The sequence below is a fragment of the Podarcis muralis genome, chromosome 11 (genome assembly GCF_964188315.1).
Source record: "Podarcis muralis chromosome 11, rPodMur119.hap1.1, whole genome shotgun sequence".
Taxonomy (NCBI): domain Eukaryota; kingdom Metazoa; phylum Chordata; class Lepidosauria; order Squamata; family Lacertidae; genus Podarcis; species Podarcis muralis.
In genome coordinates this window covers 17,224,355-17,242,734 of record NC_135665.1, presented here as the reverse complement: position 1 = coordinate 17,242,734, position 18,380 = coordinate 17,224,355, and the positions used below count along the sequence as shown (strand labels likewise).

At 41.6% G+C, this 18,380-nt stretch overlaps 1 protein-coding gene across 1 annotated transcript in view; it reads left to right on the top strand.

Annotated features, from left to right (window-relative positions):
* SLC27A6 (solute carrier family 27 member 6) overlaps window positions 1-11,818 on the top strand; it is a 37,591-nt gene extending 25,773 nt beyond the window's left edge. Inside the window, exons 7-10 of the mRNA XM_077936084.1 lie at window positions 1,420-1,618; window positions 2,678-2,775; window positions 5,942-6,072; window positions 8,174-11,818. Of these exons, the coding sequence (XP_077792210.1) occupies window positions 1,420-1,618; window positions 2,678-2,775; window positions 5,942-6,072; window positions 8,174-8,350 (605 nt within the window). The 3' untranslated portion in view covers window positions 8,351-11,818. The remainder of the gene's footprint in view (window positions 1-1,419; window positions 1,619-2,677; window positions 2,776-5,941; window positions 6,073-8,173) is intronic.
* Window positions 11,819-18,380: the final 6,562 nt, after the last annotated feature.

Below are 18,380 nucleotides of genomic sequence, written 5' to 3'. Positions count from 1 at the left end.
AGACCCTAGTGTTGAGTACTTCACCCAGCCTGTTACAGTTTCCATGCTGTCAGCGATGCAAATTCCTAACAGTTGCTCTGATATAAAGCCTTACTCTTTATTCATACTTGCTATTGTACTTGCTAGAAAAGTCTCCAGAATTTTAAAATGCATAGCTAAGGATCAGATAACGCCAAGCCACTGCTGTCATCTGGTGGCCAGATTGTGCAACAATTTTGTTTCTTTTTATTTGTATGTTATTTACATATTTACAATGGTTTAATTCTAACAAGCTTATAGCTCATATTGTTTCAGTTTATTTGGGATACTTTGTTATTTCTTCTTTAATCCATATTTAAGGAAAATAATGAGACCACGGGAAAGCAATCTCATAAAGCTTCCTACTTGACATTTTTAATAGAAAAACTAGAATGGTTTTTTTTTTTTTTGCTAGATTTGAATTTCCCCTTTGTCTGTTGATTTTGCTTAATATACACAACCTGATCTTGGGAAATCCATGTCTATAATATCTACTCTGTCCTATTTCCTCCTCCCCTCCCCCCCAAAGCACTGCTAGGGCATACTCAGTTATGTGAAGACCAAGGTAGCATGCATAATGCACAGGCCCTGAAATTTGGGTGTTGAAATGTTGAGCTTCAAACTCCTGTATGCGGAAAGAGCCTTCAGTTTTTCTAAATGGCCCAGAGGTATTATTTTTTCAACCCAAATGAGGCCTTAAAACCACATTGGCTTAGAGCTAAGCAGTCCCTCTTAAGTTCTATTTCTCTTTGAATACCCCCCCCCCTTTTTTTGGCCCAAATGTATCAGAGATATAGTTTGTTATCAAACTGCAGTACATCTGGATGTGAGAGTTCTGGCATGGCCTGCCCTACCAGTAGGCAGAATGAAGCACCTGCTTCAGTTGTTAAATGCCAGGTGACAGAACCATTCTCCCAGAGTCCTCCGAAATAGCATTCTCTCTGCTTCCTAAGTTAGTCTGCCGCACTCAGGTCTGGTAGAGGATGTTATCCCATCACCAGTGTTAAAGTGAGATTTAACTCCTAGTCCAGTTAGATTCTGTACATGGAATGAAGTGGCATCATGTTTTCCTTCTTGAGTAGTCTTGAGTTTGTATGCTGATTACAGTCTGCTTTTGATTTATCATGGCCATAGTATAATAATTTAGAATAAAGCTGCCTTTATATTTTTCTTAGGATCTTTTAGAGTGAACCGACATGCTTCTTTGGTCAGCATTTTGTGATCACTTTGGATTGACAAGAGAGGCCATGCAAGAGAAACTCACATACACACAAACACTTTTTGCTACGATGCTTCAAGAGGCATTCTGTCCTTTTAATAGCTTTAGACAGCTTGGTAAATAACTACAGATTGTGCTGAGCTAACTTGCATCTGTCTTCTTCTCCACAATTTTACACGCAGGTGAGCCTGGCCTCTTAATATCCAAAGTACACTCAAAGAATCCATTCTTTGGCTATGCTGGAAATAAGAGAGACACAGAAAAGAAATTACTTTGTGGCGTGTTTAAGAAGGAAGATTTTTATTTCAATACAGGGGACCTGATATTTCAAGATCAAGATAACTTTCTTTATTTTTGGGACAGGACAGGAGATACATTCAGGTACAGCTACTATTAAAACTTAAATCATCTGAGTGTGTGTGTGTGTGTGTGTGTGTGTGTGTGTGAACAGATAGTGCTGCTTACACTTACTTTTGTTCTATGCCCAGTGCACCCTACGTCTGACTACAAACATTTTCACCGAGCGGGGGGAATATTTTACCTAAAAATAAAAATCCTTGGAAATAGCTAATCGTAAGAAGCAGGGAATACATTTGCCTACTACACAACCTGTATGCTCTAATAATATGCTTTGCTTTAAAGTTTACAGGTGGTCCAGTAGACTATGGTTTGGGACGCGGGTGGCGCTGTGGGTTAAACCACAGAGCCTAGGACTTGCCGATCAGAAGGTCGGCGGTTCGAATCCCCGCGACGGGGTGAGCTCCCGTTGCTCAGTCCAAGCTCCTGCCAACCTAGCAGTTCGAAAGCACGTCAAAGTGCAAGTAGATAAATAGGTACCGCTCCGGTGGGAAGGTAAACGGCGTTTCCATGCCTTGCTCTGGTTCGCCAGAATTGGCTTAGTCATGCTGGCCACATGACCGAGAAGCTGTATGCCGTCTCCCTCGGCCAATAAAGCTAGATGAGCACCGCAACCCCAGAGTTGGCCATGACTGGACCTAATGGTCAGGGGTCCCTTTGCCTTTAAACTATGGTTTACTGAAACAAGCCAACTTAAAAAAAAAAATTAAGCAAAGTTTATTTCAATAATAAATTATGTTTATTATTAACCACAGTTTAGGGTTTGAACATGAATGCTCAGCTCTCGTCCCCCCCCCCCAATCTATTTCCAATTAGCCAAACTTCACATAACCGTGAAGGAAGAGGGGAGTGCATATGCCTGAAAGCTCATCACGCCTGGAAGTGATGATAAATCATAGTTTTATCAGTAATGAGCAGATACTGTCAAAATCCCAAATGAAGCGCAATATTTCTGTTTTGCGGAGAACAGTCCTTAAAAGAAATGCAAGCTTGGTATTTTTCTGCGTGTTTAAAATTAAAAAAGCAGAATTGCAAGCTATCAAGAGGTACCATGCATATTTATCTGCACACATTTCATTTTAGATGGAAAGGGGAAAACGTTGCCACTACCGAGATTTCTGATGTCATCGGTATGTTGGACTTCATACAGGAAGCCAACGTGTATGGGGTTTCTGTACAAGGTAAGGAAAATATTCCGCATTTTACTTCATAAATAGTGTGTGTTAAGTTGTGGGTGAGCATATCAGACGACACAGCGATTCTTCAAACAGCTCTTGTTTATTCACAGGCCAGGACAGAACTGAACTGAAGGGTTCAGTCAGCCTGCTTATATAGAGCTCCAGTACAACGTAACTGTAACAATTTTCTAAAACTATCCAATCACTGAACGTCACTTTCGATCCCTTATTTGCATAACTATATACAGTGGTACCTCACAAGACGAATGCCTCGCAAGACGGAAAACTCGCAAGACGAAAGGGTTTTTTGTTTTTTGAGCTGCTTCGCAAGACGATTTTCCCTATGGGCTTGCTTCGCAAGACGGAAACGTCTTGCAAGTTTGTTTCCTTTTTCTTAACACCGTTAATACAGTTGCGACTTGACTTCGAAGAGCAACTCATAGCACGCGGTGTGGTAGCCTTTTTTGAGGTTTTTGAAGACTTTGGTGATTTTTGAAGCTTTTCCAAAACTTTTCCGACACCGTGCTTTGCAAGACGAAAAGAATTGCAAGACGACAAAACTCGTGGAACGAATTAATTTCGTCTTGCGAGGCACCACTGTACAGTATCCCCCTGCCTGCCCAGGGTGAGAACTTCAGTACATAACAGTGTGATGCAAATGGCATCTGCTAATATCGAAGGGATATTCGTTAGGAAGGAAGCTTTTTTAAAAAACGAAGTCAGTAATGAAATTTGAAAGTCTGTACATCAGTGTGTAACAAACAAGCTTTTAATATGATCCAGAGAAGTGACACTTATCTAAATTCCCAGTCAGCTCTGCTGGAGGGTTTTTTTGATGAGGTGTACACATTCCTCAACCAAACCCACCAAATCTGCCAGAGGGGTTTGACTGACAGTGAGGCAGACCCACCAATAAGGAACACCCCAAAGTGGAACTCCTCTAAATGGAAATGGGGCATTTGGGGATGCAGCTGCATCCCTGCTGTCATCATGTAGCAGCAACAGACCTGATAAAGGTATTGTCAATGCATCAGCCTAGGAACTAGCACAGCAAAACAGCATTTTTCCAGCCATCCCACCTTCCACCCTGGCCAGCATCAGTAATAGGTCTGTATATGATGTGCTGGTGACTGTGCTCCAATGAGGTTTGTATTGCCCCCTAAGTGTGCCAGACTCCCATACTGAGGCTTTGTTCTTATTTTCAAAAGAGAAAATTTCCTATGCCGGGAAACCAGTTTTTATCAATTCAATCCTGTATGCGTGTTTACTCAGAAGTGAGCCACATTAAATGTACATATAGCATTTTAGACTTAAGTAGTTTGTGATAAGGACACGGGTGGCGCTGTGGGTTAAAGCCTCAGCACCTAGGACTTGCCGATCGAAAGGTCGGCGGTTCGAATCCCGCGGCGGGGTGCGCTCCCATCGCTCGGTCCCAGCGCCTGCCAACCTAGCAGTTCGAAAGCACCCTCGGGTGCAAGTAGATAAATAGGGAGCGCTTACCAGCAGGAAGGTAAACGGCATTCCGTGTGCTGCGCTGGCTCGCCAGATGCAGCTTGTCACACTGGCCACGTGACCCGGAAGTGTCTGCGGACAGCGCTGGCCCCCGGCCTATAGAGTGAGATGAGCGCACAACCCTAGAGTCTGTCAAGACTGGCCCGTACGGGCAGGGGTACCTTTACCTTTACCTTAGTTTGTGATATGGCCTTATTTTGGGATGGAGGATGAAAGAAAATGTTCACACATGCATTGAACATTGCATGCGTAAAACTAAACGAAAACTAAACAACACAGAGAGCTAGCTAAAATGTAAATAACTTAATTTGCAGATTTTTTATTCTGTTAATCAGCAGGGGAAATATTTGCTTAGAAAACTTTAAATGAATGAAGCTTACAATACTGTCATACCTCGGGTTAAATGTGCTTCAGGTTGAGCGTTTTCAAGTTATACTCTGCGGCAACCCAGAAGTAACGGAGCGTGTTACTTCCGGGTTTCATCGCTCACGCATGTGCAGACGCTCAAAATGACATCACACAAATGTGTGGAAGCAGCAAAACGTGACCCGTGCATGCGCAGTTGCATCTTACATTCTATTCAGGATGCGAACGGGGCTCCGGAACAGATCCCATTTGCATCCAGAGGTACCACTAAATGTATTTGGGATCATTATGACAGTTTTGCAGAGGGGCGAGTTGCATTTGAAATTAACATTCTTTTTATGCTAAGCATCTAACAGAGCACTACAGAATGAAAGAGAAGTACAGTTTCTTAACTGCTGCCTTTGCTACAGGTCTGACATTCACATAGCTCTAACCTATGAAGTCACAATCAAGTCTTATGCTCCTTCGCTTCAATGCCATCTCTGCTGCCTCATTGCCATAAGCTATTGAAAATACCATAGAGAAACCCCAGTTGTTTCCCATGGGGAGGAATCACTGTGTCACCTGCTGAATCCCGAATGCTCCCAACTTTACTATTCCTATAGGAGCACTCACATAGCTATTTAAAATGTTTGGAAACAAATTCCATGCACCAGCAAGAATACCATCTCCCTGCAGTATTAGTAAAAGAATTCTTGTTCATTTTTCCCCCTTTTCTTCCTCAAGCTCAGGAGCATCCATTTAATGTAAAATGCATTTTTTCGCTCCCAATACTGAAAACTAGAATAGGCATTTAGAAGGGCTCTTATGGAAAAAGAAACAACAGACTGTACACTCTATTAACGCAAGTCTGTCCTTGTGTTGCTAGCTTGGAATCTGAACCAGATATGTTTCACTGTAGCAAGCACAGATTTAAGTGACCCATACAGCTTTCTGGTTTAAACACAGTTACAGATAGGTAGCCGTCTTGGTCTGCCATAGTCAAAACAAAAAAAATTCCTTTCAGTAGCACCTTAAAGACCAACTGAGTGTATCTGAAGAAGTGTGCATGCACACGAAAGCTCATACCAAGAACTAACTTAGTTGGTCTTTTGTTCTGGTTTAAACAGTTATGGAAAGAAGCTCAGACAAGCAGGGTGGTGATGTGCAACCAGAACCATGAATTATTATGGTGTTTTCTTCATTTATCCAAAAGCAATACTATGGTGTGATATCAGAAGCACTGACTATATCATTTGATAGCTGGGCATTTTTGAATTTTAATGGATATAACATTAATAATCCCCTACAGGTTATGAAGGAAAAGCAGGAATGGCCTCTGTCATCTTAAAGCCTAATAAGTCTTTAGATCTGGAACAACTTTATCAACATGTGGTGATGTATCTTCCCAGCTATGCCTGTCCACTCTTTTTAAGACTCCAGGTAATAATATACGAAGCACCGTAGGCATGTCTCCAAGCCTCTTAATCATTAGCAGGAAATCAGCTCAGCGATCTACTAAGCCACACATACTGAACACTAAGTGATGACTTCAGAGAAAGCTACCTAATGGGTATTTCAGAAATCAGTTGTACATTTAGTCCTCTTTACCATTTCCATTAACAAGTTGGAATTAGATAGCACACTAATGAAAACTACAGATTATGCTAAATTGGAAAGAGTTGTGTACCCCCGGAAAGATAATATAAAGAGATTAGTGGGATTAGAAACATGAATCAGGAATAACAAAATGAAATTTCGACTGGCAAAAGAAATAATGTTGGAATGTAGAGATTCTGCATCTAGAACAGAGCATATTATAAATTACATAATAGCAGACTCCCCCCTCACAGCTGGTGCCCACCAGATCCTTTGACCTAAAATACCCATCAGCCTCAGCCAGCATTGCCAATGGTGAGTAGTTCCAGCTACATTGGAGGGGGCACCAGGTTGCTACTGACTCTTTGAAAAGTGAAGTCAGCTAGACAGTTGTTTGTAGTGTTGGGTCAAGGCTGGCCAACATGGTGCCCTCTGGATGTTATTGTTGGACTCCAACTCCCACCAACGCCAGCCAGCATGGCCAATGGGCAGGAGTGAGTTGTCATCCGACAACGTATGGAATGCACTGTGTTGGCTATCCATAAAATAAATACAGTCTCAGCTTACATCTGCTGGCCACCACGTTTCATAACTGGATTTTGTAAATGGGAATATTGTGAGCCAGGGGGACTGGGGTGGGGTTCTTGCCTGCATCAATATCTGGTAGGGAGGGGTACTGGCAGGTAATAAAGACTGCTCTTGGGTGAGACTGAAAGATACATACTAAGAACTGAATCCTGCAAGACTTTAGCTTTGCACTGCTTCTAATAGGAAGACCGTTAAGAATTGCTTTTGAATTGAGCAAATGCATCTTTGTGTATTTCCTCACACAGTACAACAGGAAAAAGAGAAAGAGCAGAAAAATAAGATCAGGGGAATTATATATGACCACATGCCTTGGTAGATATACCTAATTGTCCTTACTAGCTTTTGCAGAACACTTTTTTGGTTGGGCAAAGGATTTTTAAAAATTGAATAAGCCATGTGTCAGTATAGAGATGAGCCTCACTTTTCCATCTTAGATTTCTGTGACAGTTGTATGAGCCAGAGGAAATTTATGTGGGCAGCTGAAACCTTTTGTATCAATCTTTGTATCAAATATAATCTTTACAGTTTCCAAACAAATTTATAGATTTAAAAGTTCAGCAAATTATAGCATATGGGTATATTATAAAGCTACTTTTATAAATTCTGCTTCAAAGATCCCATACACAAGCTTCAGAACTCCATGAGGCAAACTATAGCTTACTGAGGCAGTTCAAATGTGCAGTCTCCCAGGATTTATTTCCTCACTAATCACAAGCTGTGGTCAAGGTTTGTTACTGACTACAACTCATAGCTCCGACTTTCATGTGGTCTCAGTAAGCCATAATTTTAGATTTCCTTCTTGTGTGAACCAAGTTAATGAACCTGCATTTTGCATTTCATGTTAAACCATGGTTTATTGTGATGTACATGAGCAAGAACAAACCTTGAAATAATGTGCTCCCTCTCTCTCCTCCAGCATTGTGGCTGAGGAGTTAAAGAAGCATTTAGTTTTGCTTCTGGTTTGTAATGTCATGGGACATTTAAAAAAAAATAAATGTCATTAACGTTAACTGTTAATTTCAAACTTGTCAAATTCAAACCAAGGGTTATGGAACTAGTTTGTTGAAACTGACTACAGTTTGTGTTAATCAGAATTCCAGGTTTGGAGGATATGGCAAATTGTGGTTAACTAAAAGCAGAGGCAAACCCTCCCAGATTCTTGGCCTTGTAAGCAACCCAAGGTCATTGTGATTCATTTCCATCATGCTGCATCATGGTTTAATGAGTTATTCAACGGTAGCCTCAGCCTCTGAATATATTCATCTCCCCCCCCCCCCAAATGAAGATGTAACACATCTTTTGGTGAGCCTGTTTTGTTTACAGTAAACAAACTAAAAATCTTCTCTTTTGCCTGTAGGAAGTAATGGAAGTCACAGGAACTTTCAAGCAACAAAAATTTCAGTTGGTCCAGGAAGGATTTAATCCATCTGAAATCAGTGACCCACTATATTTTTTGGACAGTTGTAAGAAGTCTTACGTTTTGTTAACTAAAGAACTGCACGATAGAATCTTATCTGGACAAGTGAAACTTTAGTGTTTATTAATAAGGATTTTACAAGCTACTACACAAGACAAGACAAAACTTTAAACATGTTTGTCAGCTATATTCTGTATTGGTCTCCTGGTGAAGAGATGTACACTGTTGAATTTTACAGTAAATATTAGGGAGGGATTATGCTTTATTAATCTTTCTCTGTTTTGACCATCAGTGCATACTAATCTACCTCTTATAGTGCAATCCTTGGCATGTCTACTCAGAAGTAAGTCCTACCGAATTCAGTAAGATTTACTCCAAGGCTAGCCTTAGACTATCATTGGTTCAGTATTTTATGGTTTTCATAGAAATATCTCCTAATTAAATGTTGTTTATGATCAACATAAACAAATGATAGTGAGAGAATAACAAAGCTACAGTGAAATTATCTTTTGCTGTCTCACGCTGCATATTTTATAGTATAATCTCCCTCTGCTGGACAAAAACTGGTCACTATTAGCAGCAGATGGCCGTTGTTCCTAATGGTCACCTCCTAACTACACAGGTACACCTCTTTTTATTGCACAGTGCTTTATTGTGCTTTACAGACATTTATCATTGGGAGGATGTCGGTGCAGCTGCAAGAAGCACAGCCAGGGAAAGGAGGCCTCCTCACTACCGCTTCTCTTCTCAAGAATGGAGCTGGCAAGGGCTGGAGCCAGGTTTTTCTCCTCCTTCCCCTGCAGCCAGGGAGTCTTTGCTTAATAGTGTAAACATAACACTCATATGCACTGAGAAACAAAATAAAAGTTCAGTTGTGGGTGAACATATCAGACGACACAGGGATTCTTCAAACAGCTCTTGTTTATTCACAGGCCAGTACAGAACTGAACTGAAGGGTTCAGCCAGCCTGCTTATATAGAGCTCCACTAGAACACAATAGTAACCATTTTCTGTAACTATCCAATCACTGAATGTCACTTTCGATCCCTTATTTGCATATGTGGACCTGAACTATCTACAGTATCCCCCTGCTGGCCCAGGGTGAGAACTTCAGTACATAACAGTGTGACTCCCTTTTTTTTTGCTATAATCGCTTTATTGCAGTGGTCTGGAACGGAACTTACCATATATCCAAGTTATGCCTATAAACATTTATTTCTTAAAAACAATAAACAGTTGAAAAGAGAGAATCATGCCACAATTTTGATTTGTTAACTCTGCGAAATCATGCCTCTGTGATAATTTGTGCTGCAATTCTGTACACATGGGGCCAAGCCACTACTGAATACAGTGGGATATGCTTCCGAGTAGACATATTCAGTATTGTGCTATTACTTCTGACACGCGGGACTGCAACATTATTTATTTTACTGAAACAGAAATTATTCACATCCTCCTTATTTTAATGTTTTTCTAATCTTAATGGCCTCTGAACCACAGTAGTATTCTTTGTTTAAAAACTTAGTGCCAGCTTGTAGTGCCTCTCTGCACATAACTCTTCTGAATGCTTTTATTTCCAAAACTGAATAAATTACCTCAGACTAGACACACATAGGATTGTGCTGTTAGTGTTCTGTTTTTGAGCATGAAACAAAGATAACACGTTGATTTCTGTTCCTATGCAAATATACAGGAAGAATACCTTTGTCTGCAATAATACGAGAAGGTTGTGCAGATGTCTTTTGCACACTGGGTACCTGTATCTTGCACATTAGGAATTTCCTATCATATACATGTAGTAAATCAAGAACTTTTTTACATGTACGCAACAGGTGTTTTTGTTCGTTCATTAAAAAACCCAAAACCCTTGCCCCTAAAGAATCGCCATTTGTAAAGCAGCCCTCGCTTGAAGGTGTTCCTAGTTGTAAAGCAATACTTCTTATTTATTTTAATACGTTTTTAAGTCCCATTCTTCTGTGCCAGACTCATGGCAGCGCACAATGAATGATTGAAAAATTTCCCTCCTGTGCATCAAGACACTCCACCTGGCACACAGTCCCATTCTTGTAGAAACTAGCTATCTGATCCACTTTCTGTACCTTTAAATTTCTATTGCCCTAGAAACTAGGGCAGGGGTCAGTAACCTTTTTCAGCCGTGGGCTGGTCCACCGTCCCTCAGACTATGTGTGTTAAGTTGTGGGTGAACATATCAGACGACACAGCGATTCTTCAAACAGCTCTTGTTTATTCACAGGCCAGGACAGAACTGAACTGAACTGAAGGGTTCAGTCAGCCTGGTTATATAGAGCTCCAGTACAATGTAACTGTAACAATTTTCTAAAACTACCCAATCACTGAACATCACTTTCGATCCCTTATTTGCATAACTATCTACAGTATCCCCCTGTTGGCCCAGGGTGAGAACTTCAGTACATAACAATGTGGTAGGCCGGACTATATTTTTTTTTGGGGGGGGGGGGAATGAACGAATTCCTATGCCCCACAAATAACCCAGAGATGCATTTTAAATAAAAGGACACATTCTACTCATGTAAAAACACACTGATTCCCGGACCGTCTGGGGGCCGGATTGAGAAGGCGATTGGGCTGCATCCGACCCCCGGGCCTTAGGTTGCCTACCCCTGAACTAGGGCATGGATCCAAAGGATTTCTTTGTGAGTAAAGAGACTCTTCTGCTCACACAGCCTCCCTTTCTTGCTGTTAGCCATCCCCACTTGCCATATGCCATTCTGTTTCGGCTGTTTCCCCCCAGTCCTCAGTAGCAGAGATTCAGAGGATAGAGGGTTTAAGAGGAAAGGGGCTGTTGGGAACATATAGCTTCATTCACAGAATGAAAATTAGGATCCAGCCCAAAATCCCTGAGTGCAGCATAGAACTAGCAATCACAGACAGTAAGAAGACACCCGTACACAAACTTCAGCACCTTTTAAAAAGAAGTACACTGCATTTCCCTTCCTACCATTCTGCAATGATTGCTTTGTAAGCTCTTCAGAGCATGAGAGGCAATAGAAACGCCTCGTACCCTTGGCCCAGTGCTGTTGAGTCAGAAGTGCCCATTAACTCCTTGTAAGTGATGAACAATGGATCTCCGAGATCTTAAACTAAAATACCAATTCTGTAAATGCTGTTTTTCTTGACTTTATTAAAAGCAAGTTCCTTTCTCATTTTACAAACACATTAACTGGTGTGTGTTTTAATAAACAATAAAGGTAGAACATAAAGGAGTGGGAGCATAGCTCAGTTGTAGAGGTTTGGTTTTTTAATAAAAAAATAAAGGTAGAACATAAAGGGGTGGGAGCATAGCTCAGTTGTAGAGTACATGTTTTTCAGGCAGGAGGCCTGATGTTTATTCCCTGGCACCTCTGGTTAAAAGGATGATGTTTCCTGCTCTCTGCTTGAGAAAGGATGCTGTCGGTCAGAGTAGGTGGTATGGGACGAAGATGGACAAATGGTCCAGCTTGGTATGAGGCTTCCTGTGTTCCTGTTATTTTTTTTATTATTATACAAAATGTATTAATAAACTGCTTTAATAAATAATAAAGGACCAGAATTTTTAAAACGTAACGTATTTTTGTTTCAGTTTTAATCATGCACTTATGGTTGTTGCTGTTGTTTAACTGTTCAGTCGTGTCTGACTCTTCATGACCCCATGAATCAGAGCACGCCAGGCACTCCTGTCTTCCACTGCCTCCCGCAGCTTGGTCAAACTCATGCTGGTAGCTTCGAGAACACTGTCCAACCATCTTGTCCTCTGTCGTCCCTTTCCCCTTGTGCCCTCCATCTTTCCCAACATCAGGGTCTTTTCCAGGGAGTCTTCTCTTCTCATGAGGTGGCTAAAGTATTGACTGGATCATGCCTACACTGTTTTATTTAAACAGTTACATCCTGCTGTCCATCTGTAGGCTGTTCAGTGGTTCGGTTTTAATGGATTTTCCCCATTCATTTCATTATGGTTATAAGGAAAAGCTAGAAGATAATCTGATTTCCATTTAGTACAAGTAAGAATTGTACAAATACAATGCGATCATCAGATATAAAGCACATTTGTAACAATCCCTTCTGTTAATGCTTCATTTTCATTTTTTTCCAGTTCCAATCTATTTACTGTATATAAATGTGTTTTTGTTAGGATTTCCATACTCTACAAAAATGGCAATGGGCCTGAATTAACTGTGTTGCTTTTTCAGTTTTAAGCAGTATGAAAGGGAAGACTCTTAACTGAATACAAGCTTAGCGCTCACATTCTAATCTTTCCCTTTGTTACTATACTACAGTCCCCTCCCAAAAAATGAACTGATGAAACTCCTTTAGATCAATTCAAATGATAAGAAACGCAAAGTAGTTGAAGATGAATGAATCGAAACCCAAATAATTGCAGAAACAATCAGCGTGGCGGATCTTTATGTCTAACACTAAATAGGCAAGCTGTTTTAGAAGTACACCAATTGCATGCATGAGAGTTTTTCTTTTTGCTAATGTGTTAGGCAGGAATATGTATTAAAAAGTTATTCAAGCTCAGGAGTCTGATATGAGCCAGCAACTCAGCTTTCTACACAAAATCCCTAAAGCAATTACCCTCCTGCTCCCAATTATAATATATTTCTAGAGGCAAGAAGCCTGCTGCCAAATTAAGAACTGTGCTTCCCTTTTCTATCTCCATGTTCAAAAAATAATAATACATTTTGCTTTTTGCATAAAGTGATGCACAAAATTTAAAGATAAGGCCAGATTTAACAAAACACATTATTTCAGGAACAATTTTGATTTCTGTACCACTTCAGTCAAATTAGAAACTATAGAGAGGTTGTGAATGTTCCCTTGGTAAAGGCTGTTCTCCAATTGGAGCGCTCGCAGGCCAGTGTTTCCCAGTCGTCTGTATTTATACTACATTTTTAAAGAATTGCATGGAGAGAGTCTTTAAACCTCTTTTGTTGATCCCCAGCGTTACACTTTAAAAATTTCCATTTTTAAGTTCGGAATAGAGAAGTTGCTTTGGATGACGATAATCAGGCATCCGAACAACATGACCAGTCCAACGAAGTTGACGTTGAAGAATCGTTGCTTCGACACTGGTGATCTTTGCTTCTTCCAGTACACTGGCATTAGTTTGCCTGCCTTCCCAAGTGATGTGTAAATTGTTTTGAAGACACCGTTGATGGAATCTTTTGAGGAGTTGGAGATGGCGTTTATAAGTGGTCCATGTTTCACAAGCATACAGTAAGTTTGGTAGTACAATAGCTTTGTAAACAAGCATTTTGGGTTTCCCTGCGAATGTCACGGTCCTCAAACACTTTGCACTTCAGTCACAGAGCTCAGGTGATGCTGGATTTCGGCATCACTGTTGGCCCTTGTGGGATAAACCCCCAGCCCAGAAGCCAAGGAAGGGCTGAATGAGGTTGAAGTCCCATTTAGTTCAGCCTTCTGTTCCCACAGTGTCCAACCACATGCATATAGGGCTTTTTTCACTTGCGATTCCCAGCAAAGTAGTCCAGTTGTACCTTGGAAGTCGAACAGAATCTGTTCTGGAAGTCCATTCAACTTCCAAAATGTTCGGAAACCAAAGCGCAGCTTCAGATTGGCTGCAGGAAGCTCCTGCAGGCAATCGGAAGCCATGGAAGCCCCTTCGGACATTTGGCTTCCAAAAATAGTTCGCAAATTGGAACAGTCACTTCCGGGTTTGCGGCCTACGGGAGCCAAAATGTTCAAGAACTAAGCTGTTCAAAAACCAAGGTACGACTATTCAGAAGCATTCTGCCAACAGTAGATGGGAGAATGAAGGGGTATTGGACTCAACAGATGTCAACATGTTTGGTTTCAGGGCCTGCTGCTAGTAGAAACCACCAGTGGTAGATCTACACCCACTAAGCTTTTCATGGGTGTGCTGAGATCCACCACAGATCCGCCTTCCCAGCGGCACTTTTCTCTGCTAGCAAAGGAACACTTCCACACCATCCAAATCCCTCCAGCCAGTGGCTCTGCAAGTTCAGATTGAATTCCCAAGGTGGTATACAATTCAAAGTAATGAATGTGGTAATCAATTAAACAAAATGTACAGAATCTAATAAGGCCCAGCTGCCACATCTTGGGGCACAGAAGGCAATGTTAATTTTAAGAACTTAATGGTGCTCCCATCACAATAATATACCTACCTGGATGGAGAGGATAACACAGCTGTGGTCTCATAATAAAAGCTGGTAATACAGTGGCTGAAATTAAAGAGGAAAAGTGTGCAGAAGTACCATTCAGTGGAAAGTATGTAGAACAAGTTGACAAGTTCACATGGTTTAAAAAGTTCAGTGGAGCTAGCAGGGCAAATGTAAGGTAACTTACAGGCTTGAAACAGATACAATACATAGAATATACAATAATTGGGGGAATAAGCTCAACAGCAGTCACTGCTTTATCATTCAAAATTCAGGACACTAAAGAAACTGGGTGGAAGAAAATCTTGTTGAGCAGAGCTCAGCTTGTTGAAGAAGCTCTTGACAGGTCTCCAGAGACTATAGACAAAATGAGGATATCAATTCAGACCTCGGCTGACATTGAATGATGGAAGGAAGAAGAGTAGGTCACAGAGGTTCAGCAGTACTAAAGCAGAAAATAGCAAATAACACTGAATCTAGACATGAATGTGCAGAAGGAAGGAAAAAAGGAGGCAAGACTGTTTTTGAAAAGAATACCTCAACAAGATTGCATAAGTTTTTCTTGGACAAAGGAACAAAATTTTGTCAGGGTTGCTTTTCACAAGACAGATAAGGGATAACACATGTCCTGTGTGGACACCATCACATATGAAAGCGGGGGAGGGGGGAGAGAGAGATGTACCTTCACAGCATAATGTATATGTACTTTGCTATACAAAAAATATACTTGTAGGAGACTTAACGTGTGTTTGAAGCAGCCTTCAGTATGTTATCCACTAAGATGTCAGACCAGACACCATGAAACTAAGCTGGTTTAAACACAATGGCTACAATTTAATTGACTTGTGGAAAAGACTGATTAAAAAAGAAACTAAACTCTAGGAGGAAGGAAGGCTGGATAAAAATATTCTGCTGCAAAAAATATTTAGTACATGTATTCAGTGGACAAATACAGAGAGATCAGTTGAGATGAATGATGCAAGCAAGCGTTTTCTCAAGAACATACATATCCATGTGTGTGCTGCTATATCAGCATTTGCAGAGGAGCAAGTCTGTTTGGTCAAATAAGTACCCATCTTATTGAATTAATGCTGGGCAATGTCTGCAATCCCTTCTACCACCCACCTTGACCTGGAAATAGGGTGCTATAAGAGAGAGGTAAAATATGGCCTTTTCTGGGCTGGTTGACTATGTGTCCTAAATATTGTAGAGGCTCATTTGCTCCCAGTTCAACTGCTGTCAAAATCAAAAACATGAATCCCGATGGAACAGACAAAAGATTCATCTCGTTCACCATCCTGTATCCCACATTTATTTCTGTTTTGTGGAAAGCTGTCCCCAGGGAACATGGGAGGTGCCAATCTTGTGTGGTGTATGAGTCATTGGTTATTAGCTCCAGGTAAGTTGATCCTGAGTTAAACATCCCTTGTGAAAATAGCACTGCACAAGTGCAAAGGGTGTCCTGGGTTGGTTAGCATGGATTGGATTATACTTCATATTGCCACAGCCCTAGACTGCCTCTGCAGTACATTATGTTGAACCAAGCCCTTCTTGAGTCATTCCAGACTTCTTGTTGCACTGATACAATACATTGCACCCAATCCAAAATTTTAGCATCATAGCAAGAAGGGGGGGGGGGGAGCAAGAAAATACATTACACTATATTTGCAATTAGGAATTGCAATAGATGTACAATAAAACTGTAAAACGCTGGTCATTACTATGCCATCCAAAATGCTAAATTACTACAGTAGTCTTGAAAAGTAACACATGGCAAATTAAGACTGATTAAATCAAATGAGCTAAATAGGATTGACACTATCGTATTTTAATTAAGGAACTGGAATTGATTCAAGTTGGTTAATGACTAGCTCATACAGCTGACCACTTCAGGAGCTTCTGTCATAACAGCATTAAATTATTGGCTGCAGTCATGAACTCAATCAGCATTAGGATAAGCCTTGTTGAGTAATTAAGCTGGCCACTGAAAAAAATTGATGTATTTCAGACTCTCCGTGTCCCTATTTTCCAGGGATAGTCCAATTTACAGAAGCCACCCCAGTTTCTGATTTGACCTCAGAATGTCCTGCTTTTCTTTAGGACGTTCTTATTTTCATCAGAGAAACGTTGAAGAGCGTGGAATTATGTGGCCCACAAGACAGGGAGCTAAGTGACTAGACAACCTTTAGAAGACATCTGAACTGTATAGGGAAGTTTTAATGTTTAATGTTTTATTATGTTTTACGTTGGAAGCCACCCAGAGTAGCTGGGGCAATCCAGTCAGATGGGCAGGGTAATAATAATAATAGTAATAATAATAGTAGTAATAATAATAATAATATAATAATAATAATAATTTTGACCAAACTGCGGGAGGTAGTGGAGGACAGAGGTGCCTGGCGTGCTCTGGTCCATGGGGTCACGAAGAGTCGGACACGACTAAACGACTAAACAACAACAATAATAATAATAATAATAATGGAATCTGGACAGTGGTTTTCAACCAGTGTGCTGTGGCCCCCTGGGGTGGCTTGAATTTTGGTCAGGGGTGCCACGGGCAACATTGGCCTCTGCCCCTTTCTTTCTTTCTTTCCTTCCCTCCCTCCCTCCTATAATGCCCTCTTGCATCTCTGCCTCCCAAAGGCTTCCACAGCAGCCCTGGCTACAAGCTCCCCAGGCGAATGGTGCCTCTGGGGTTGGCCAGGGGGTGCTTCCTAGGCCCCTATGGGGCAGTGCGAGGCGGCACCTCTCTATGGGGCAGGGAGGGCAGCTCAGAGACCAGGGGCGCTGGCCCAGAGGACTCCCATGGAGAGGAGGCTGAGGGAACCCTCCCCAAGGGAGGGTGTTTGAAAAAGGGCGAGAGGCTGCCCGCTCTGCAGGCATAACTGCCCCACAGGGGTGCCACAGAAAGAATGCAGTTGGTCAAGGGCAGGGCCATATTTAGGTTTGATGAGGCCCTAAGCTACTTAAGGTAATAGAGCCCTTTATACAGGGTGAGTCCTTTAAAAGAGGCTCCTTGGATACAGAGTACACATGTTCCACGGGGCCTCTTTTAAAACACTCACCCTCTATATCCAGCTGTCCTTTGTCAACAACAAATTGTAACTGTTTTTTGTGTTGAATATATGCTAAATTTTACCATATAGCATACATTCAACACAAAAAACAGCGACTGTGGTAATTTATGGAAGGGACGTGGGTGGCGCTGTGGGTTAAACCACAGAGCCTAGGACTTGCCGATCAGAAGGTCGGCGGTTCGAATCCCCGTGACGGGGTGAGCTCCTGTTGCTCGGTCCCTGCTCCTGCCAACCTAGCAGTTTGAAAGCATGTCAAAGTGCAACTAGATAAATAGGTACCACTCCAGCGGGAAGGTAAATGGTGTTTTCGTGTGCTGCTCTGGTTCACCACATGACCCCGAAGCTGTACACTGGCTCCCTTGGCCAATAATGCGAGATGAGCGCCGCAACCCGAGTTGGTCATGACTGGACCTAATGGTCAGGGGTCCCTTTACCTTAATTTATGGACCTAATAGGTATCTAAAGCCATTTGCACATGCAGAATGTAGGCACCGTATATGAGCAAACCAGTGATATTTTAGGGAGCAGGCTAGCAGGTGGGGCCCATTACTTCCATCATAGGAGCCTACACAACACAAAACACTGTTGCTTTATGTAGGTTTTGTTTTTTATCTTATATTTTGGAAATGTACATAAAGTTGTTGTTTTTTCCCTTTAATTTTTTTTTTTTTTTGGAGCCCCCAAGAGAGTGGGGCCCTAAGCTATAGCTTGTTTAGCTTATACGTAAATCCGGCAATGGCAGGGGAGCCATGGACCCCAAAAGTCGAAAACCTCTGGCATAGGGCGTTCCTATTTTCATCAGCTAAATGTTAAGAGGGATTGAAAACACTTGGCTGGCCAAAACCCCAAAGTGGCACAGCCTCTTTTTTTGGCGCGGGTGGTGCTGGCATCTGCTTGGCGTGGTGC